The 23,086-nt window shown below is 47.7% G+C and overlaps 4 protein-coding genes across 4 annotated transcripts in view; 1 reads left to right on the top strand and 3 right to left on the bottom strand.

Annotated features, from left to right (window-relative positions):
* The first annotated feature begins 100 nt into the window (after positions 1 to 100).
* On the top strand, positions 101 to 1,015 carry LOC143500302 (trypsin-3-like). The gene has a single exon (XM_076994389.1). The coding sequence runs from the start codon at positions 231 to 233 to the stop codon at positions 978 to 980; it is 750 nt and encodes a 249-aa protein (XP_076850504.1). The 5' UTR covers positions 101 to 230; the 3' UTR covers positions 981 to 1,015.
* A 1,594-nt stretch (positions 1,016 to 2,609) lies between these two features.
* On the bottom strand, positions 2,610 to 5,467 carry selenot1b (selenoprotein T, 1b). The gene is made up of 6 exons (XM_076994374.1): positions 5,294 to 5,467; positions 4,677 to 4,787; positions 4,465 to 4,591; positions 3,976 to 4,063; positions 3,663 to 3,813; positions 2,610 to 3,271 (listed from the first exon to the last, which is right to left on the bottom strand). The coding sequence occupies exons 1-5, from the start codon at positions 5,422 to 5,424 to the stop codon at positions 3,689 to 3,691; spliced, it is 582 nt and encodes a 193-aa protein (XP_076850489.1). The 5' UTR covers positions 5,425 to 5,467; the 3' UTR covers positions 2,610 to 3,271; positions 3,663 to 3,688.
* Positions 5,468 to 5,810: 343 nt separating this feature from the next.
* LOC143508852 (proton-coupled zinc antiporter SLC30A1) lies at positions 5,811 to 8,780 on the bottom strand. Its single transcript, XM_076997456.1, has 5 exons — positions 8,516 to 8,780; positions 7,474 to 8,109; positions 7,272 to 7,384; positions 7,072 to 7,195; positions 5,811 to 6,811 (listed from the first exon to the last, which is right to left on the bottom strand). The coding sequence occupies exons 2-5, from the start codon at positions 8,102 to 8,104 to the stop codon at positions 6,099 to 6,101; spliced, it is 1,581 nt and encodes a 526-aa protein (XP_076853571.1). The 5' UTR covers positions 8,105 to 8,109; positions 8,516 to 8,780; the 3' UTR covers positions 5,811 to 6,098.
* A 3,832-nt stretch (positions 8,781 to 12,612) lies between these two features.
* Positions 12,613 to 23,086, bottom strand: part of ppp1r37 (protein phosphatase 1, regulatory subunit 37) — a 34,771-nt gene continuing 24,297 nt past the window's right edge. Inside the window, exons 3-13 of the mRNA XM_076994365.1 lie at positions 20,522 to 20,567; positions 20,177 to 20,277; positions 18,665 to 18,784; positions 18,332 to 18,482; positions 17,535 to 17,690; positions 17,329 to 17,441; positions 16,690 to 16,831; positions 16,441 to 16,607; positions 14,403 to 16,020; positions 14,187 to 14,288; positions 12,613 to 13,743 (exon numbers count right to left, since the gene is read on the bottom strand). Of these exons, the coding sequence (XP_076850480.1) occupies positions 14,200 to 14,288; positions 14,403 to 16,020; positions 16,441 to 16,607; positions 16,690 to 16,831; positions 17,329 to 17,441; positions 17,535 to 17,690; positions 18,332 to 18,482; positions 18,665 to 18,784; positions 20,177 to 20,277; positions 20,522 to 20,567 (2,703 nt within the window). The 3' untranslated portion in view covers positions 12,613 to 13,743; positions 14,187 to 14,199. The remainder of the gene's footprint in view (positions 13,744 to 14,186; positions 14,289 to 14,402; positions 16,021 to 16,440; positions 16,608 to 16,689; positions 16,832 to 17,328; positions 17,442 to 17,534; positions 17,691 to 18,331; positions 18,483 to 18,664; positions 18,785 to 20,176; positions 20,278 to 20,521; positions 20,568 to 23,086) is intronic.

The raw sequence follows: 23,086 nt of genomic DNA, 5'->3' as shown, positions 1-23,086 counted from the left end.
CCAGATATAAAGAATTTATTTTTCACAAATATCTTAAGCTCAGTTGAGTTATTAATAAAAGTATTATCAGTAACCATATGTCAGTTCACACACTCATGACCATGTGTCGGTTCACACTCGGTTTCTCTTTATCTCTGGAAATGTCCTAACCTTGAACATGACAGGCTAAATGCTGTTTGTGGGATATATAAGTGGATGATGAGAAGCTGAAAGCAACAGTGGTGTCTAACATGACCATGAAGGCCGTCGTCCTCCTCACTCTGTTTGCTGCAGCCTACGCCTTCCCGCTGGATGGCGACGATGACAAAATCGTCGGTGGCTACCAGTGTACCAAGAACAGTGTGCCGTACCAGGTGTCCCTGAACGCTGGCTACCACTTCTGCGGCGGCTCTCTGATCAGCAGCCTGTGGGTGGTGTCTGCCGCCCACTGCTACAAGTCCCGCATCGAGGTGCGTCTGGGTGAGCACAACATTGAGGTCAGCGAAGGCACGGAGCAGTTCATCAGCTCGGCTAAGGTCATCCGGCACCCGGGCTACAACAGCGGCAACCTGGACAACGACATCATGCTGATCAAGCTGAGCAAGGCCGCCACCATCAACAGCTACGTCCGCACCGTGGCCCTGCCCACAAGCTGCGCCGCGGCCGGCACCACGTGTCTCATCTCCGGATGGGGAAACACAAGTCCCTCCGGCAGCAACTACCCCGACAACCTGATGTGTCTGCAAGCTCCCATCCTGAGTGACAGCTCCTGCAGTAACTCTTACCCCTTCCAGATCACTGCCAACATGTTCTGTGCCGGTTTCCTCGAGGGTGGCAAGGACTCCTGCCAGGGTGACTCTGGCGGACCCGTGGTGTGTAACAACCAGCTCCAGGGCATCGTGTCCTGGGGTGCCGGCTGTGCCCAGAGGAACAAACCTGGAGTCTACACCAAGGTCTGCAATTACAAGAACTGGATCAGTGATACCATGAATTCCAATTAAATTCTGAAATATCCAAAAGTATTGCCATGCTTCAATAAAATTTCCTCAGGTTCATACAGTGTGTCTCACCAGTCTTTTTCTACACTTTGAAAAAGCAACATAGTACAATAAATCATTCAGGATGTTTTCCATTAAATGGAGAACTTGCAAATAAGAAAGGAAAAGGAAACAGCATTTTATGCTGACAATTCATTATTATATATATTATTATATATATTATAAATCATATATTATATAATATATATCCAAACATTTTGACTAGGATCAGCAACAATACAAAGGGAAACGTTAAAGACATGTAAGTTTGAATGTCTAGCAACCACCTTCTTCTAAGAAATTGCATGTGTTGGATCCCAAGTCTGCCTGATGTAAAATTGCTGATTTGGTCTTAGAACTTTAAGGTTATTCTGGTTATTCTGAGAATAGCTACAGGTAAAGACATAGAGTTGCACATATTAACACTTAAAATTAGACACGTTCATCCCTGGGAAGCTAGTTCAGGGTTTCATTTATTCTATGTTAAACTTCTGCAACATCAGGCTGGCTTTTACATAACTGTAAAAGATAATGGCTGGCTGCCTATTAAATCCTGACTGCAGAGTCTGCATTTTACAGGGAAAGCCTTTCTGGGCTTCCTGCTCATGGATCTTATCGATCTCCTGAAGCATTTTAACAAATCCCAATGACTCAGACTATACTAAATTGTGAAATTGATTAATAGAAAACTATTTTAAGATTACAGACATATTTTCTTACTCGGTATACAGTTGTTTAGGTAGTTTGATTAGGTTTTCTTCCGTTTGATACATCTTTTTGATGTAAAGCTAGAGCAGTTATTTATTAGTTAGCTTGCTTGAAGGAAGGACTCTGACTTTCTGAAAAACAACAAGCTAAAGATAACTGTATCTTCAGTAGACATGGGAGGAACACACTGTGACCTATTGTTGAGAAAGCAGAGAAAGTAAACAAACAAGGTTCTTTGTAGGAAGTTGTGACTCACTGCAGTTCTGTCTTTAAACCACTATGTGTCAGTCTTACGTCGTCATATTGAAACTGTAGCGTGGTTTTAAAACCGACATGTTTGAAGATGCTCCTTCTGGAGTTTTCCTGGTTTCTCTGTGTTCTAAAGATTTGGATTACCAGTTGCACACGCTATATTATTACTAAATTTATTTCAGGGCGCTTTGACTGTGATAACTGAACAATTCTAATTCTAGATGCTGAATCGCAAATATTTTTGGCAAACATGCTTAAGTTCCGACGTACTTTCGTTGACTTCAGTATAATTTGTTTTCAGTTTAGTTGTGTGGTTTCTGACATCACAGAAGATCAACATCAGAATCATAGGTTTCTTTCAGTAACCACATTAAATAAACCAAACTACTGCCTACTACACCCCACAAAGCACTGGGGCTTATGCTAGATTTATAAGGTTAAGCATTAACCACTGCTGATTTATATAGCACAATGCATTACATTCAGAACACGTCAGAACTTCATATTAATATTTTGTTTGAATATTACTCTTCAAATTATTCTGTTGTACATTTAACCTAATTATCCACCAGGCAGCCCTCAGAAATAAATCATGTAGTATGCCTTCAATCAAGTAAGAGCTTCCAGGTAAAATATTTTGAGAAACATTTTATTTCAGTTGAGCATGAAAAAAAATTTAATATATTAACACAAAATGAACATATGAATTACATGGTGATGATTCATGATGTTATTTTATTTGTAATGAGTTAATTATGTATGGTAACATTTGCCACACACCTAAAATCACAATCCAAGTACATGTTTTGTTTCCATTGTTACCATCAGAACATGATGCAATTGGCAAAATTATCCTAAAGTATAAAGAAAAAAAAAACTGTATGGACATTTGTAAGTTTGGGTGACATATCACGCACGCGCGCACACAAAACTTTGGCCCTCGAGATTCAAGACTATGAACTGACGCTATAAACAAAAAAAATAATTATTAGTTATGATGGCAAACCAGTCTCTTAATCTCAGTGTTCAGTGGTCAACAATTAACTAGGTAAAAATGTCTGCAAGGGATTGACTACTGCATATTTAGAGCCCACAAGCATGTTTCAATAAAGAAAAAAAATCCCAGCATTCCAACAAACTGTGAGTGAACCCACTGCTATCCCGCTGTCTGCGACAGGAGCGCCACTAGAACAGTAATGGGGACGAGGACATCCGGTCTACACCAGCAGACACACTGCTTTCAGCGCAGGCCTTCATAGGTGCCACATTACCGAGCAGGAACCCCCATCACATACCTGGAGAAAGAGGGAGACGCTCAAAAAGCGGGCCAGATGTTCAGCAGGGCTAAAGTCAGTGTTCACGAAATCAAGTATTAGAAGGAAGAAAGTCAGCAGTATATTTTGTCTCTTATGTATGACTTTTCAACATTCTCAAATGGCAGCAGGAAAAGAAAGTTATAAGTACAATTAAAGGCGAACTTGCTAGCGTGGGTTAATTACTAAGGCTTGGCTCACAAGAGTACATTTGTATACTGGAGAGAACTTAGTTTTTATTCTAATACTACATTTCCCAACAAAAAGAACAAACATTATCAACTTTTTCCACATTGCCTTACTCCACAGCAGCTGCTGACTGGGCAGCACCTGTATGGTAAAGCATCTGTGCACAGGTTCCCCTGCCACCTACAGGAGAGAGTGAAGCTGTAGGAGGAACTAGGAGCGCTGGAGGGGCAGTGTGTCCATGTGTGCATTCAGCTTCAGCTCATTCTCCAGGATCTGAACCAGCTGCTGCATGGACGGTAGATGACCTGACTGCAGCTTGGACCAAACAGGCACATCTACACACACACACACACACACACACACACACACACACACACACACACACACACACACACACACACACACACACACACACTTTAGTAAGGTCTCTGGAAAAGGCATTACTTCTAAAATATTTATTTGAGACAAAGTAGTCCAATAAAATAAATGCATCTCACCATTCAGTGATATTTCAAAGGCGCCAGTTGACATGCACTGATTTTCAATCATGTTGCTGAGGAAGAAGACCATCATACAAGCGTATATCTGCAAGAATCACGAATGGGAGCACTCAACAGGGAGCAGCATCACGAGCAAAGGAAAACTTTATTCAGGTACACAAAACGTGCCTAGGGTCCTTAGATCTTCACACTGTCTTCTGTCTTAGGATAACAGAGATAATGAGGCTCATACAGGTTCCCATCTAGAGATCATTAACAACATCCCATTGGGATCCATGATGTGGGTTACATTTTAAGACAAAGGTCCCAGGAGCTTCCCTGGTCTCCAGTGACTGAACTGACAACGCACTTAACCCTCAATTGTAAGACTGTTTACTATGTTTCCTTGTTGCATCTACTTTTCTTGCATAAAAGAAACAACCAAGTGGCACAATTATACCGTTTCTATGATTTCTTCCTCCCTGCCCGAGTGAGTAACATTTTTACCTTGTTCTCTTGACCCCATGCCCAAATTCCAGGGGTCTCCATGCCAAAGAACGCAAATGGGTCCTTTCCCAAAATAATAAGGCTTATTACAGCAAGCTTAAATATGGAGAGGAACGAAGCAACGTGTCTGCAAAGAGAAATCATATGATTCACTCACACGCGGCTAAGCGCATAGCACCATTTGAGAAGTCACGTGACAGAGGGCCACTCACCTGTACATGGGTTGGGGCAGGTAGTTCTCCCCTTCGATGCGGATGTCTGGGTACCTCTGGTTCAGAACCCGAGTGTACTCCTCAAACACCCGCTTGTATCCTCAGGATATGCTGCGTATTGACACGAAGACGAAGAGGTTATTCTTACTCGCCATACGCAACTACGTCAAGTTTTAACAGAAAGGCGGACGCAACACATCCAGCATGTTCTTGTGGTGCGGTCACGTACCACACCTAGGAGCCGCATGTTGGCCATTTTCTCGTAAAACAAACCCCACACACACGCGTGGACGAACCCTTCTCTGACCTCCGTCACGCCGTGTCCGCTTCACCTCATTATCCAACTTCTCGTTTTAACCACCAAATTCGGAACCGCTGACCAGTGTAGCATCGCGAGCTAACTAGGTGGCCAAGCTAAAAGAGGACGGTCGACCCCAGTAAACTCGCCTGCTTGTCCCGGTTGACAGGACATATAACGTGATATAACCGTATTTCGTGCGACACAGCGCCGCGTCCACCTTCACCCAGAACCGCGAACTTGTGGAGGGCGAGCTAGCTGGTGTTAGCCGAAGAGCTAAACGTATTCGACATTCGCCTTTTGCTCGAGGTTTCCTTACCAAATCTGGAATTTAAGAAGAGGTCCCGTGGTGTACTGCATCTTCAGCTTCTTGACACTGCCGTTGTCGGCTGCACCATGGTACACGGAGAGCAGGCAGACGAGTAGGAGCGATACCCGCCGTCTCAGCATTCTGTCGCGGTCCGGTGTGGCGGCGCTTCCGGGATGTTGATATAGGGACGAGCGAAGAGCGGCCCCCCACCCATGTGTTACAATAACAACAAAAATCACGTCTTTTAAACTTTTGTGGAATTATTAGCTTGATTTCAGCTAAACACGCGTAGATATGACACATTTCTTGCTAATTTTTTACTTCCGTTTGACAGTGATTATATACATATATATCCAATTGAAGTTATGGTTTTTATGTTGTGGATTTCATCCTAATGCACTTCTTTTACAAAGTATGCTATTCAATATATATCAATATATATATATATATATATATATATATATATATATATATATATATATATATATATATATATATATATATATAATTTTAATACATCCTAACTTCTTGTCTAATAGACTTTTGTATCTGGCATTGGAATGATGTGAAATATATTCTTACATTGTTCTCTTTGGTGAAATGTTATGCATTTTATAAGAAACCAGAAGACTTTTACATTCCAGAATGAACAATAAGAAAGACATGTGATTCAGGCCCATTTCATAGCTTTTCCAACCACAGAAAATCTGCTACGGTGAAAAAACGTTATAAATACAAACCATTTTATCACATTTGATTTTTTGTAATCAATTCTGAAACTTAATTTGATATTAAACATTACATGTACGTGTTCTCAATGACACCGTTCTAATGCTTCACCTCCACTAGAGGGAGATGTAGAGCAGGGTCGCTCCTGTGGCGGTGAGCAGCACATCATCCTAGCACACTTCTTTCCACAGTGCAAGCTACATGGTGGCTGCTCTGCCGTATTCACCTTGGCTGTATTTGTGCTCTGTGAAGCGGCATGTTCGAGTAATTCGAGCTGCACGGTGCAGTGGCTCAAGCCGAAGCCCCTCAGCACCTCCGTGATGGCCGTCAGGAGGCCGGAGTACTCCGGCGCCCCCAGCCCTGACAGGCAGTGCACGTGCACCGACGCCACCAGCTGCGTCTCAGAGAGCTGCCACACGTGCAGCTCGTGCACGGCAAGCACGCCCGGCACACGTGCCACGTGAGCGGTCAGCTCCTGCACGTGCACGTGCGCCGGGCATGCCTGGAGCAGGACCAAGCCGTAGCGGCGGAACTCGGGCAGCGTCCCGGCCAGCAGCACCAGCACGGCCAGCATGGAGAAGCCCGGGTCCAGGTACACGAGGAGGAGGCAGCCCCATTGAGAGGGCTGGCAGTCGGGGCCGAGGGCGAGAGGAACTAGACCGTTGATCAGGACCAGAACTGAAGCCAGCAGGCTCCGGATCACGGTGATACTGCCCCAGATGCCGTCCTGCCGCTGCTGCCCAGTCTTTCTTCTCTCCTGATTCGACCAGCCTGACGTGGGTGGTCTCCTGCTATGTACTATAAACCAGAAGCACAACACTGTCGTTAGAAAACAGCCTGGAACATCACCTCTGAGGTTCCTTGTGAATTGACCCAGCAGGCTCATTTTCTGTGAAGTGTGTGACATTCCTTGTCATCATCATTAATTCATAACTGATCTTTACCAAAGTAACTTCATATAATTACACTTAAAATTTCCAAACATGGCCCAAATTACAAATGTCACAGTCAAGGTGTCTGAAATATACAAGGATAAAAGAATAAGGAGCTTTTCTTACTAGTGTGTCCTGTACAGACGTTGTTGTTAGCCACCTCAGTAAGTGTGCCTGGAGGCTGGAGGGTCTGCTGAGATTGCTGACAGCCAATGGAATCATGGGAAATGGAGTTCTCTGCATGACTGGACTGATGATGAGACAGTAGTGTGTGATGTTGCGGGATCAGCGCATATGTGGGAGGAAGAGGAGCATTTCAGAGATACCTGGTCTTGGTTCACCACACTGGATAATCCAGGGTTGCAGAACATGAGCATGGAACCAGAAGTTTCTTCTCTGCCATTGAAAGTGCTTTCAGGAGATCCACTATTAAATTTAGCTTAGACAAAGCAAAAACACAACAAAAATTTATTGTTTTTATACAGTTTTTTGTTTGTATGAAATTTACAGGTGAAATCGAGCTCATACCTTCCTTTTTTTCTGCATTTAAATGCTGTATCCCTGTCAGGCTCTTGTTGCTCCCATCAGTTACTACATTTGATTCTCTGCCTCTCCTCCAGACGAGCATTAATCCATTGAACAGCAGACTCACCGCACCTATCACTGTCGCCAGGAGAGGGTGACTTATTGAACGCGGCTGCAGCGTATGACTAATGATTTCGAGAACGAAGGAGATGCACATGCCGGCCAGCAGTAAAGCTGAGACGAGAGAGCCGAAGGGCTGCAGGCGCAGCGCACTGTGCCGAACTCCCTCAGATACAGCAGGGGCAGCACCAGCAGCGACAGACCCAGCGGCTGGCTGTGGAGATGGCACGAGGCCGGAGCATGGAAGTGTCACCGGGGCAGCTGAAGGAATGCGCTGCAGCTCTCGTTCATGGGGGTGTGGGCACGTGCAGGGATCGGAGGTCGAGGCTCCTGTACGGATCAGTGACGGGTGCAGGACAACGCAAACGAGGATGGAGAGGGTGTGGAAACTATCTACGATTAACATAAGGGACTTGCAGACACGGCCAGCCACGATCTCGCACAGAAGGAGGGCGGAGGTGAACGCCAGTACGCATCTGTGCGCATCTGTGCACCAGAGTGTAGACCTTCCCATAGCACCTGCACCACATGTAAAAGAGAACATAGCATCCGAAACTTTATTTGCCGCTTTTACCAAATACTAGACATTTAAAACAAGCTGAATATTGGGAATGAAGGTACAAAGTTCCCACCCAGTGAAACCAAACGATATCGATCATCATTCCAGGTGATTACACTATTTCACTGGTAGATGGAATGTTCTTCCTGGTAGTATTACAGTAAATTGAATAACTACACTTTGTGTTATTCATTCAGTCTTTCACACGCGCTACTTACAGTTGTCCAAAATTTACAGACTTACTGATTACAGACGTGCAGGGAAAAACATGTCTCTCTAAGGAAAACCAGCGGTATACTAGAACTGTGTTCCGACTGAGCAAAATCGATCGAATGCAAATTAAAAGTATTTTAAAAGAGTACTGACCGTTTTATCGTTCCAACAAACTAACACGTCTGCCAACTTTCTCGAAAAGGTCTCGTTTTCACACACTAAAAATATATTGCTGAACACAATTATAAGGCTCAGTCCTTATTTTATACTACCATACAACGGCCCTGTACTGCAAAATAAGACATAGGTCAGCTCCACAGTTCTAAAGCTTTGAAGCTGTGCTGGTTCCAGGTTCTCCAGAGCGGAAGAACCCGTGCACGAGCTGTACGATGAATTGAGAAGCTCCTCTGGACCGCCACTGGGCCCATTGCAACAGGCTAGGATATAGGACACCCATTCTCCCACGCCCACTGCTAATCGCGATCATGTGAGGAGATTCTTCTCCTCTCCTTCTTGCTCCTCGGACGTCTTCAGAATCGTTATCTGCTTCAGTGGGTTTAAGCAAGTCTGATGTGTACGACCTGTGACATTAAACTAGAAAAAAATTGCAAGATCAGAAAGTTGAGTTATATTCAAAAAGCCTCAGATTGTTCATGAGTACAGGGCACAGACTTGAGAAAATTATAACAGACTTAAGAAAAATATATTACACATTTCGTTGGCAGAAAGCTACAGTTGCAAGGTTAATCACATGTCTTGGGTATGTTTCTACACCTTCCAGTATCTTCCAGATACTAGCATTCTAGTATCCGTGCGTTGTGTAGACTGCCCTGGTTGAGATTTAAAGTCCTCTCCCGCGCTAAAGCAACACACTCCACGCGTGTCATTTAAGCAAGCACGTCTCTCCTTGAAGAAAATTCCAACCTGCCAGGGCTCTGTCCCGTGCTTGTGGCCTATATTGCATTATCAGTTTTTATGCTTTCTCATTGCACACGGACACAAGCGTGTTTCATTGCAGATATTTATTAACAAACTTATAAATATTTATTATTTATTAAGTTCATACACAGTCCGAAGGCAGTTACATTTTCTGCCACCCTGCCTGCCGTTTCACAACTTTCATTCTCCCTTCTGAGGTAACAATCCTTAGCGGGCGACGCAGTGCTGTGTCCCGCAGTTCCCCCCGTCTTTATACGGGTGCTGTCACCAGGCCTATAAGTGACAGCAGCGTGATGGCGAAACGAGGCATGCAAATCAGGCACTGCAGATAATATATAACTGATAGCGCTTATTCGATCGGTTTGGAGGCACTTTCTCAGTGTAAGCAGCTAAACATAATACAGCCACGTCTGTATATTACAGATCATGCAGTTACTGTAGCTCACAAATAAGGCAATGACTGAGAGAACGATTCTTGCCTTTGGGGAAATTCTGGGATAATGATCATCTTGTTAGAAGTGTTCATATGACCGATATATATCACACGGAATCTTTCTTTTCACTTTGACGGGGACAAAGATCAGGTGATGTCTCATCGAACTGCCCCTCACGTGGACTCATTCAGGCCTGAGACCACCTGACCTTTCTCTTCCCTGCAGTGTCCTGTAGATTTCAGTTTGAGTTACACAAATGATGTGGTGTTCATTAACCTGTAAGAGAGAAGTGCTGTCTACTAAAGTAGTCTGTATTTGTTCTCTTCACTCTGACCCCTTCATGCATTTTACTCCTCCTCTTTTGTTTGTTTCTGTGCACCTAATGAATACTTTATATCTCTGTACTACTCCCCAGACAGTAAATACATTGTAACAAAAACCCGTGTTTTGCCATTCATAGCACATATACAATGCAATAACGTGGTGTTTCTGTTAACATATTTAGCATCAGTTTATGAAACAGAGATTAAGATTAGCCACCAAGGGGGGTTGCATGCACAATCCGTTTAGTACGAGGTCCCCGTGCTGTTACATATGAGAAACTGGTTGGGGGTTGAATGGGAGTTTTCTTCCAGGCGTACAATAAGTCAGAGGTGGAGTTTACACACCTCCTGCCTACACTGCTTCTGATATGACCTGTCAATCAAAGACATGTGGGGAAGCATGGCAACCAGCACCCTTTGACACCCATATGAGGGAGCGGGAGGGCAGGCGAGAGAGAGGGAGAGAAAAAACAGCAGAACAGGCAAAAGAAACAAAGCAAAGATTGTGAATTGGTCTCTAGGACATATAGCTTCCAGTGCTGTTTAAGGTTTTAGGTTGCTGGTAGATTGCAGTGTAGTGTAGTGGGGTATCAGGGCTGTCCCAAAGCCACATGGATCTTGAAGTCACAGTTCAGCATGTTTGATGCTTAATGTAACCAACACGTTCTAGCACTGTTCAGACCCAGGTGTAGTGTGTTAGGCCTTCATCAGACCCAGTGCTACAGTATTTCAGACCTGCATAACACACAGAGCTAGTGTGCGGGTTGGACTGGGACAGACGCCCTGCAGCTGGTTTCCCATCATTTTAATCCACCAGGAGCATCACATCCTCGTGTGACATGAACGGACGTCCACCATGACCCTTACAGCCAATTTAAGGGCCAAACTGTACACCTACTATCTCGAATGGAGGGCCCGTCTCCAAAGTGGGCAGTCATGGCCTGGTGGTAGGGAACTGGTCTTGTGACCGGAGGGTTGTGGGTTCGATTCCCAGGCCTGAGGCCATGGCTGAGGTGCCCTTGAGCAAGGCACTTAACCTCTACTGCTCCCCGGGTGCCGGGCTAGGACTGCCCACCGCTCTGGGCACGTGTGCACCACAGCCCCCTAGTAATCACTAGTGTGTGTGTTAACTGCACAGATGGGTAAAAAGTGGAGGACAAATTTTGATTGCGGTGAAAAATCACAATTGACAAAAATATGGCACATTTACATTTGAGCTTGCAAAAATCAGCTGAAGTGTGTTTTAATGTACTATACACTAAATGGCCCTGCATTAACACTGACTAAGAAACACAGGCACCAGTCTTTTCAGGCTTAGAATTTCATTACATGCATTTATTTGAGAGAGAGAAACAAACAACAAAAAATTGCCATACACATCTCTTTGTGGTTACCAGCAAATATTTCTGATTAAATTAACAGGTAATTTAAAAATTACTAAAAATGAAAGCATTACAAACGTTGGGTTGGGGGCAGCACGGAAGTGTCAGTTATTCGGCCAGTGACGATCTGGGCGTAGAGGCCCAGCTGTCCTGGGGCTAAGCTCCACTTCACAGACACCTTTCCCCACTTGTACTGTTCACCCGGAGCAGTCAAAGTGCCAACGACGCAAGCCAGCGAGCCGAGTGAGCAGAGTGGGGTATGAAGCACGCCATCCGTACCAGAAGAGGGCAGTGCTGAGAACGTTCATCACCACCGCTACTTGGATTTGGTATCAGTGACGCTGCCTCCCGGAAGACCTCCTTCCCATTCCTTGTTGGTACAATGAGAACTCTGCTCTCTGGCACCCCCTGCTGGCTGTTGCTTCACCCAGCAGTAGTGTTTTCTTTATAAACTTCAACATTCATTCAGTCTCGTGCCTGCAGGGTTTTCCACTCTCCCCTGAAACAGTCTGTGCCCTCTTAGCCCCCCAAAAAACCTGCACTTTCCCCAAAGTTCCAGCCCCGATTTATATATATATATATAATAAATTTATCCTCCCAAGTCCCTCTACCCCTAAAAAAAAGTATTAATTGCTCTTTATATAATCTGAAAATGTACACCAAACAGAATGGGGGGGAGGAATGAGAATCTTTAAAATCAAATCCCTCAGAAACTAATAAAAAAGAGAGTGTGAGGAGAAGGGCAGGACGCATCACAGGAGGCTCAGATCCCAATAAAATAAATAGAACCCAACGACTCCACAAAGCAGCAAAAATGAAGTGGAGGCATATGCGCTGAACCTGTGTCTGGTGCAAATGAGGATGGCACAGGGTGAACCCAGACGAAGGCAGGAGATGGAGGGAGGGAGGGAGGGAGAGGGGTGAGGGTGGGAGAGAGGGAGGGAGAGGGGTGAGGGTGGGAGAGAGGGAGGGAGGGGGGTGAGGGTGGGAGAGAGGGAGGGAGGGGGGTGAGGGTGGGAGAGAGGGAGGGAGGGGGAGGGGGGTGAGGGTGGGAGAGAGGGGGGGAGGGGGGAGAGGGGTGGGAGAGAGGGAGGGAGGGGGAGGGGGGTGAGGGTGGGAGAGAGGGGGGGGAGGGGGGAGAGGGTGGGAGAGAGGGAGGGAGGGGGAGGGGGGTGAGGGTGGGAGGGGGGAGAGGGAGGGAGGGGGGTGAGGTGGGAGAGAAGGGGCTACAAACATTTAACTTTGTATGTCTCTGTACTTTCCGTTTTTTTATTTTGTATGAAAACAGTTAATTAAAAAATCATTGGAAGAATGAATTCACTAATAATAGAAGCATCTGGAAAATTCAGCAGTTTCACTACAGAACAGCAGTAGTCCAGCCAATGCTGAATGGTAACCCCCCCTCCCCACCCAGCTTCAGAAGGCTTTAGAAACTGATCCTCACCCCCACCAAGGAGACGTGGCTGGAGTGACCACGGGATCTTGGCTAACGACAAATATTGAAAGAGATTCTAAATGCAGAGTGTTAGAGTTCCTGAGCAGGACCCACATAGCAGGAACAATCTAACCAAGGGATCGTGTGTCGCTTTGGCAGGCTTTGTTTCTCTGAGACGGAACAATACGTGACACACACACACACCTTCACACACACACACACACCTTCACACACACACACACACCTTCACACACACACACAGAGCAAACGGTGTGTTCCCCCCACCGAGTCAGTCTCATCAGCCAGAGAGCGACACACATTTACCGACTCAAATGTGCCACACATTTACTCTCTTGACGGTCCAGAACCATGGCTAAAGGATGGGTCCATTTTTTCTGCTACAGTAACTTTTGGAGTCCACCTTGGGGGCGCCACAGTCTACAGCTCAACATAGTGGACAGGCTTTGACCCGGTGTGTTTGTTTTTTCGTCTGGCTCCTGTCTGCACTGACTTCCATTATCAGGAGGAATGTAGTGTGACAGCTGAAAGGCCGGCATGAAATTATCCTTCAGATCATCAGGGTCATAAAAAAAAAAAACAAAACAAAAACAAAAAAAAAACGTGCTTAAGTGTGTGTTGCACTGCTTTCCAATATAATGAACATTTTGTAGCCGTGTCTCAAGGAACATACACCGATGATGAAGACAACACCGTTTGGTTCGGTTTTCTTAATATTTGCTTTTCAATGGTGTCTTAGCATTTTGTCCTGGAGGGAAGGGGCCATAATATAGCAGAAGGAGGAGGGGAGGAACCTCTGAGGCCCAGTGGTGCACACTGATTGGACAAGGCCTCTCTACAAGGGCGGGGCCTGCAGGAACAAGCAGAAGGTGGTCAAATGGGTGAGCTGCAGATTGGGGTGTCATCACAGATCAGAAAATGAACGATCATGTCAACGCAAACATTTCCTTATACTCAGTTAATGAAGCTAAAACAAGATGCTTGCCCACAAAAGAGGCAAGAAAACTACATATCAGGCACGGTGCATTGTAAAACAATCACATCAGACATGCTGCAATTTAATAAAACTACATATCAGACACCGTGCAAATTAAGTTGGAATTCCTACCACACACACACACATTTCTCTGGACACTGGTAATCTTTCATTTAGAATGACTTCTATAACTGTTTGCTAGGCTATTAAACATGATAGTAAAATAGAAATTACACTAGCACTGAGCAAAAGTCAAGAAACAAACAAGCAAATAAATAAACAAATAAATTGATGATTAAAGAAAAGATTTGGGTTACCGTAGCTACAGCACTAAGGTGCATCTCTGCTTGTATCCAGACTGGCCTCTAGGAGGAGCTCTTCCAGATCCTGGCCGCAACTGAGCTCAGCAGTCACACTCACTGTAAAACACGCACAGACACAGTGAATGCAAAAAAACATGCACAAGGTAGTCCCTAATCCTCGTCATTGCAGTCCGCCCCAATCTGCTTAATCTCAATCCTGCTGGAACTCACCATGTTCCATGATGCAACGGGCTGCCTTCGTACCCTCCGGCTCCAGCAGATGGAAGGCGAACTCGGGCTTCAGGCCGTTGGGCAGGACAGCCCTCTCCGTGCCAACACCCTCGTTCTCCTCTGCGCCGCTCTGGCAGGGAGACCTGCTTGAAGACTCCGCCCCCGTGGACACAATGCCATCTTGCTCCACCAGGGGGCGCTCGGGGACGGCCGTCGTTTCTGCAGTGGGCTCAGAGCCTGTCTGCTGCTGGCTGTTGCTCTCATGCTTGGCCATCTGTGCCTGGGCAAGCTCAGCGGCCTGGTGTGCGTCTCGCTGCATCAGATCTCCGCCTACTCCAACCTCCAGCTCTACGCTTCCTCTCTCCTCCACCGAATCCTGCGACATCCTTACTGGCTCCTGTTTGCCACGGTCAGGCCCCATTTGCTGGTCACTAACTGTCTTGGTCTGCTGGTCACTTTCTGAGCTAACAGCTAGGTGAACTAGTGGATTATCGGCAACAGCGCCCTCTGGTGGTCGTTCAAACAGAGAAACGTTCTCCTCCAGATGCGGTGTCACTGCCTCACGGAGAGGTTTCCCCACATCAGCGGGCGCTGACGTTTGCTGGCTCTGAGCTTGCCCAGTGCACACGCCCTCATCCCTCGGCAGTGTTTGTGTAGTGTTTCTGCTCTCTGCTGCCTCCTGGTGTTGGTCACGCTCACTGCATGCTGCAGGCAGCAGCTGCTCTGTGCCAGGCTGAGGTGAGGCTCCTGCCAGCAGCACTGAAGTCTGTCCTGTCTGGTCAGGCTGCGAGGAGGCGGCGGACGGGGCCTGTGGAGGTCGCTCCGAGGTCTCGGGGGACAAATCGGACGCCTCCCCACTCCTCTCAGCTGTAGAGGGGGTCTGTTTGGGCTGCTGTAGAGATGGGGCAGGTGCCGTGGGGGTTTTGCTCTCTGGCTCCCTCCCCTGGAGACTCCTGGCCAGCTCTATCAGCGACTGTTGCTTTTCGGGCGGGCTCTCCACGCGGGTCACCATGAAGATCTTGTGACCTCTACCGGGGCTGGACACGGAGATGCAGCGGCCAGGGGAGGGCGGGGCTGCAGCGGGTACAGCGGGCACGCTTGCTTCTTTCACCCCTTGCCCCGAATCCGAGGCCGGAACCTCAGGGGAGGCAGGGGTGTGGCCAGGAGCAGTAGGAGGTGGAGCCAGGCTGGCCTGGGACGCACTGACGACTGGATTTATCACCAAGACCGGGGGCGGGGTCTGGGCGGCATTTTTCGTCACCTCGATGCCATTTTCCTCCTCCTCCTCCTCCTCCTCTTCCTCATCGGTATCCGAATCGGAATCGTCCTGCACGGTTGCCATCTGACTTTCCCCGTCTTGGTGTTGGATGGGTTTCTCACCCTCTGCCGGATCCACTTCACCTGTGGACTTCTCTCCATCTTGGGGACCTGCAGCCGTGGCTGGCCCCTCCTCCTCTTCCTCCACCTGCGTCTCCTCCGTGGCAATTTCGGCCATGGAGGCCGACTGGCTCACCTGCAGCTGCGACTCCTCCTTCTCCTTGGCCAGGATGAAGTTCCGCTTGCAGCCGTTCTGGATCTCGGCCAGGAGGGCGCGCTGTGTTTCAATGAAGCTCTTCACCTGAGAGAGAGAGAGAGAGAGAGAGAGAGAGAGAGAGAGAGAGAGAGAGAGAGAGGGAGAGGAAGAGGGAGGGGGGGTGTTAGCTATGACCCATCAGAGAGGAAGGCTGCCCTCGGGCAAGGCACCTAACCCATAATTGCACCCCCTACACACTGCACAAGATAGTGCGTGCGTGTGTGTGTGTGTGTGTGTGTGTGTGTGTGTGTACTACCATGGATGTGTAAAATGCAGACTCAATTTTCTCATGGGGATTAACTTCTACTAGCTTACTGCTTTAGTGCTGTAAAGGCATTCTTAAAAGAATAAACCTACTTTATAATAACCTCCCTTAAAAAAAAAACTTTATAAGCCATTACAGCTCAACCACTTTACAAAGAGTGGATGTGAAACACGTGGAGGCCCCTCCCCCCACCTCCCTACCGTCTCTTTCTTGGGCTCCCTGTCGAGGTCGAGGCGGAGCAGCGAGGAGTTGACCTTCAGGGCGAGGGACAGGGCCATGAGGCCCCCCGTCTTGATCTCGTTCTCCCGCAGGTCCAGCCGCACCAGCCGCGGGCTCTCGGCGACAAACTCCGCCACGGCAACGGCCCCTGGGGCAGACACACGCGCACACAGGGCTCAGAGAGGGCGCTGGGGGGTGGCCCCTCCCTAGGGCGTGGCTAGGCTGCTCACCTTCACAGGAGAGCTTGGTGGAGGCGAGACCCAGACGCAGCAGCGAGCGGTTGGCAATCAGGCTGTCCTTCAGCTTGTGTACGCCCTCGTTACCAATGGCATTATGGCCCAGGTTCAGCGTCTCCAAGCTCTGGGTGCAAGGCTGGAGAGAGAGAGAGAGAGAGAGAGGGAGAGAGAGAGGGAGAGAGGGAGAGAGAGGGAGAGAGAGAGGGAGACAGAGAGAGGGAGAGACAAAGAGAGAGAGGGAGAGAGAGAGGGAGAGAGACACACACACGTGGATCACGGATTGAGCAGGAGAGCCGTGTGCAAGGGTCCTAACCCCATTTGGGCTCCCTCACACTTGGAGCAGTACAGGATCACAGGTGCCTGTGTGCATGGTGCACTGAGGAAGTTCAGGGATGCAGCGGGAGTGAAGTAGGTCTATATGTGGATCTGCCTACAGTCTTTATGGACACGTATGTGGATGGAGAAACGTGTGGAGGCAGAGCGCACGTGCGTTTGAGAGAGACATAACGGTGAGTTACTCTCCCAGTGCTGCAGTGAGGTAACTGCTGCCATTGCGTGGGTGGTGGTGGTGGTGGTGATGCTGGTGTGCTACTGTCAGTTGTGAGTGGTAATGATGATGATGGTGTGTTATACCAGTGCCGCAGCAAGGTAGCCCATGCCGTTGTGTGTGAGCTGGTTGTTCCAGAGCACGAGGGTCACCAGGCCTTTCCTTTGCTCCTTCAGGCCCTCACACACGTACGCCAATCCTGCACAGGACACACGCGCACACACACCTGTGAGACAGCAGGTTTCTCCCTCACCTGACCCCAGACCTGTGAGGCAGCGTTGCTCTCTCCTACCAGAGTCCAGCATGTGGTTATTCCTCAGGTCCAGGATCTGGATGTTGTAGTTGAACTTCAGCAAGTTGCCCAGCTGGGCCGAGTCCTGCAGGCCGTTGAGTTTATTGTCAGCCAGGTAGAGCTCCCGCAGATTCATGTTCATCTTCAGTGCTGTGGCTGTGGACACATGTGCACACACACAGTACAGCCAAGAGTCATTAACATTCTAACAGTGACACAAAAAAAGGCCACAACCGTAGTCAAAACTGCAGAGATTACCCTGCACAATTCTCTCACACACACACGCGCGCGCACACGCACACACACACACACACACACACACACACACACACACACCTGCCAGCCTAATCTATCACACCTTATGCAGTTAATCAAGGTGTTGTGGAGCAGGGAGGATACAGGAAGGTGCTACATACACCCAGCAGGCGTGCTACAACAGGGATGCTGCTACACCCAGCAGGGTGGAGGATCTCTGCCATCAGGACCGTCTGTCTGAACCCGCCTTTAGAGGTCACCCTGTCTCCTGGAAATAACCTGTCCGGTTAGATCAGAGCTAGGCACACTAAACTGTCTGGATTTACTGCGCTATCTGGCCTGCACACTGGTATACATGATATGTTGGGGGTTTATATATACGTGTGTCTTCATACTCTTCCCTTTTTACCACTTGCACCTCCCACTTGCCCCCATGCCCCGCCTCCTCCATTCCACACCCCTCCCACACCACCCTCCCCCTTTCCTCTGGCATTCACTCCATCACCACCTCCCTCTCTCCATCCAGCCAGCCGCGTTCTCACCCAGGAGCATGAGGGGCCGCCCGGACAGGCCGGCGTTCTCCAGGTGCAGCACGGCCAGGGAGCCGCTGATGCGCAGGGCGCGGGCCACGAACGGAGCGGAGTGGTCCAGCAGGGGCGTGTTCCGCGCATCCAGGTACTGCAGCGAGCTCGTCTGGATGGACGGACACACACACACACACTTTCAGCTACCATGTCAAACTTCCACAGGAAGCAATCAGTGGAGCTGCGAGGCCCAAACAGCAGCTCGGATGCCATGGCAGTACTGCGGCCCCCGGGACAGACGGAAGGAGGACGGGACAGCACGGCCGATGCATAAGCCCCTCCCACTCTCACCTTCCTCATCATGTGGGCGGCGGCCTGCCAGCCGCGAGAGCCAATGTGCTTGTTGAAGGAGATGTTGAGGTGAGTGGCTGACTCATAGTACTCGATCATATCGAACAGCGCCGACGCTCCCTGAGAGGCACAGGAGAAACAGACCCAGGAAAGAGAAAGAAAGAAAGAAAGAAAGAGAGAGAGAGAGAGAGAGAGAGAGAGAGAGAGACTTTTTTTGAGAGGACTTTAAAAGGGTGGGCAGTGAACACTATTAGATGCAGAAAGTGATTTCACACACACACACACACACACACACACACACACACACACACACACACACACACACACACACACACACACACACACACACACACACACACGCGCACGCGCACGCGCACGCGCACGCGGACACGCACGCCTGCCCGCCCCGCCCGCCCGCACACGTTGTCATGTGGAGATGATTACATTAACGCATTCCCTTCATTTTGCCCCCAGTCACAAACCTAAACCACCAGTCTCGTTTTACACCTGAAAACACGCAACACCCAGCTGGGCACCTGGGTCACCAAGACGACCACCTGCAGCACCTGCCTGTAGCCTCCTGCTGAGGGGAGGTGTGGTCTCTCCCTCCTGCCTCAGGCTCCTCTCCACAGGCCTGCGGAACCTCTACACAGCACAGGCTTCACTTGATTGCCATCGGTAAGACTTGGCGATTCGATATTTGCTGATGTATCACAGGATTTGACCACACGATACCATTACTCTCAGTAATATACAACAATCAGTACATGTACCAAAAACATTCACTGATGTATGTACTCAACTTGAACCTTTAGAATTCTCTGTCTGCGATGAGCCCATCTGGCGTGACTAACAGACCAAGAGCAGCTCTCACTTTGCCTGAACCCTGAGCGTTTCACACAGAGCTGCCTGACCCCCCCCCCCCCCCCCCCCCCAATCCCCCCCCCCCAACCAGGGTGGGCGTTTAACATCTACGACAGCGTGCAAACACTCAAGACACTGTGCAGGCCTGCATCTGGCATCACAGCTAAAGACTAAGCCACAGGAGAGCTGTAGCTGATGGCAACACCTCAACACCTCCACTCGAGGTCAAACGATTCAGGCAGGAGTCTCCGTCATGACTAAATTATTTCTCACTCAGTACTGTACTTCAGCGCCCTGAACTAAACAGCCATGTCACCCCCAGGAAAGAGCAAATTTCTCAGCTAAAGATTTTCCCAGACCAGACCTACAGCTTTTATGGGGCTACAGCGAGGGCAATACATTGGAACAGCTGTGCGGTTAGTTACTTACAGAAATAAAGCACACACACGTCCGCTCTGTGAACGCATCGCCAAAAGGAACAGACAACCGGCCGTCAATGCGCAATAGCCAAACGTGTCAAATGTGTCAGAGTGGAGCTGCAATTGGCACGTGGCTGGGATCAGTGTGGATCAGCTGTGCAACTTTCAGAGCAGTATTTGGGACTTGTATGGCAAAGACATCAACACTTAGCAGTGGGGCTGAACTCACATCCTCGTCCAGGTTGGTCTGCTCCAGGTTCACCACCTTGAACTGCACACGTTTAAAGATCTCCTCCAGAGACTCACAAGCCTTGTAGTCCAACTTCTCTCCTGGGGGGGTGGGTACAATCACACACAACACACACACAGAAAAAAACCTCAACTCCACTGCTAGATTAATCACTTCTCACTGTGACTCAGCACCGCCATAGATAATACAGAGTAATCCGTTTTTGAACTGCAAATCAGTGATGAGAGTGAACAGGGGGGGGAGGGATGTACAGTGCTGGTGTGGGTTGGTGGTGGGGCTGGATGAAACCCAGAGCCCCTAACAGGGGGAGGGTGCAGACCTCACCTTTAAGGTCCAGGCACTCGTTTCTCTGCGTCAGCTCCGTCAAGTCCTACAAAAACAGATAAAAGCAGGAGATTGTACAATGAGTTCCAGGGCGTTTGGAGTGAGAATTAGCAAAGCGTGAAACCATGAGGATGGCAGGGGGTGAGAGCAGACAGGCGTGTCCCCGTAGCCTGCCCTGGAGCCACACATAGCTCAGGGAGTGTGTGAGTGGGGCTTGGACCTGTGTGTAGGTGCATGCTTCAACATGAATGGGAAATGAATGTGAACATTTCTGCAATGTCGGCTTATGTGGATGGTGGGGTGTGTGTGTTCAGCTGGCTGTAGGATTAAAAAAGGGATCCGGGACCAATCGGTGTGCACACACACACACACACACACACACACACACACACACACACACACACACACACACACACACTTTCTCAGAGCTTAGCACAAGACTGTAACACAGCTGCACAATCTCCAGGATGATCACGCTTTTCATACCACCAAGACCCCTCGTTTCTCCAAGGATCACGTTTCTCACGCTGAACTCAGGAGAGCAGCACACCTGACCCAAACATCCGGGGTTAAAACATCCCCATTCAGCAAAGGGGTACAATCCCCACAAACATGCGGTGAGACGTCCGTGAACACCCATCTGACGCAGGCCCATCAGACGCAGGCCCATCAGACGCCCCCAACCAGCGGCTGGAAACCATTTTGACGAATTACAAGCATTCGTGATTTCTGGCATGCTTGTTTGAACTATGGTTTATTGCAGTTTTTCAAGCTGTCTTCATTTAGAGGCTAATCACATCTTGGTTATTTACCAGACTGTAGACTCAGTGGAGTGATGTTGGCTACATCCCTCAGAAGAGTCTAAGCAATCACACAGCACGTTTCAGGCAGAATATTCCTTTACAAGTCTCCTTGGAAACCACAGACTCTTCAAGTTGGACAGTCACGGTACATGACAGTGACCTGAGCGGTCCATTAGAACAAAGACGCAGGAAATGACCCAGGCACGTAAACCAGGGTTCCCACATCTTGGCTAACACAACTCTTTCTAGTTTCTAGTTTAAAAACTAGTGTTATTCCCTTAATCTCTTATCCGGCTATGTTTAGTCTATTTTGGTGAATCATTTTGACACATACTGCATCATTTAGTTCATCCATGAAAAAAATCGCTTACTTATCACTAGGTAGTTGCTGTTTATATCATGGGTAAAGAGCTAAATGCTCTTTGAATGTGGCTATCTAGCTAGGTATTTAGACAGAAACTAATGCTAAAAACCCTGATAAAAAAAATCCCATTTAACACTACTTATCTAAATATCTAGATAGGTGACTTAATAAAGCTCTTAAAATGTAGCTAGCTAGCTACGTTTAAAAAGCTTTTCTATTCAAGTCCCATTCAACGTAATGAGAAACTGTATTGCACAACTGTTGTTTATGGCTAAAAGTCTATGGAGTCCAGAAACACTTCTGTTGTGTTGTGGCTGGATTTGCAGCGTTTCAGAATTTGCAGTGCGTTTCTGAAATGTAGCGCACGCGTTGTCATTTTGATGAATTGGCAGCGAGATGGACTTTCAGAGCCACCATAGGATATGGGCCATTTGACAAATTTGGAATGAACAAAAGCCACTGTGGCTTTATAATTTGAATTAGGATGTTTCTTGAAAAAAATCTCTATTATACATTTATTCATAGTAAATGTTTTGTCTCATACCATTATTGATAATCTCGTTATTACACTTGGTGTCAAATAAGTTAGTCATCCACTTTTTACATAGGCATCGAAACAGTAAATTCTGAATATAAAATGACATTTTTGATTAATTGACTCAATGCTAAAGGAATCACTTTGCAGACCTTCTTAAAATCTTTATAACAATTATTATATCAGATCACATTTTACAACAAAGGATGAGAAATTTAAAAGAACTTCATGACTATCTAAAAGATTCTTCACAAAAATACCTTTTTTCATACCAATCTTTTCTAAATATTTACTTCCTGCCAACTGTGATTCCCCTGTTATTTGTTGACAGTGGTATTCATCCATGTGATATTTTAGCCCCCCCCCCCAAAAATATATATATATATTCAAGGACCTACAAGGACGTCTGTCTTTTTATGCCCGTCTTCAATAACTTTCCAGGGCCTTGAACTTATTTTTTCAGATTCACAAACTTTCAAGGATTTCAAGGACCCGTGGGAACCCTGGTAAACACACATGCACACAGTGAACACAGCCCCACACAGCCCCCATTACGATGGAAACAGCCCACATACTAGACTTGTGTTCCTAAATGCTCATGAGCATGTACAGAGATGTTTGGTGGGCCCTTTTCTGACATTCACTACTGGTCTGCAAACAGCATCTGGCTGTAGTAGTAATATTGCTGACCTCTAAAGCAGCAATACAGCTGATCTCAGATATGACAATATGCCTTTACAGAGTAAAGACACCTGCACGCCTGCACTCATAACACATGTACAAACATGCACACATTCACATAGGCACGGCCAAAGATATGTACACTTAAAGAACCAGACATCATCATATAGAGAGCTTCCCAA

This window comes from Brachyhypopomus gauderio, chromosome 2 (genome assembly GCF_052324685.1).
Source record: "Brachyhypopomus gauderio isolate BG-103 chromosome 2, BGAUD_0.2, whole genome shotgun sequence".
Classification (NCBI taxonomy): Eukaryota; Metazoa; Chordata; class Actinopteri; order Gymnotiformes; family Hypopomidae; genus Brachyhypopomus; species Brachyhypopomus gauderio.
Note: the sequence above shows the minus strand (reverse complement) of the source record. Positions and strands in the feature narration are given on the sequence as shown.

Coding starts and splice junctions, on each gene's coding strand:
- LOC143500302 (XM_076994389.1), top strand. CDS start 231: ATGACCATGAAGGCCGTCGTCCTCCTCACTCTGTTTGCTGCAGCCTAC.
- LOC143508852 (XM_076997456.1), bottom strand. CDS start 8,104: ATGGGAAGGTCTACACTCTGGTGCACAGATGCGCACAGATGCGTACTG. Junction 7,196..7,271: donor GTGTGGTGAACCAAGACCAG/GTATCTCTGAAA, acceptor TCTCATCATCAG/TCCAGTCATGCAGAGAACTC. Junction 6,812..7,071: donor CGTCTGTACAGGACACACTA/GTAAGAAAAGCT, acceptor TCTGGTTTATAG/TACATAGCAGGAGACCACCC.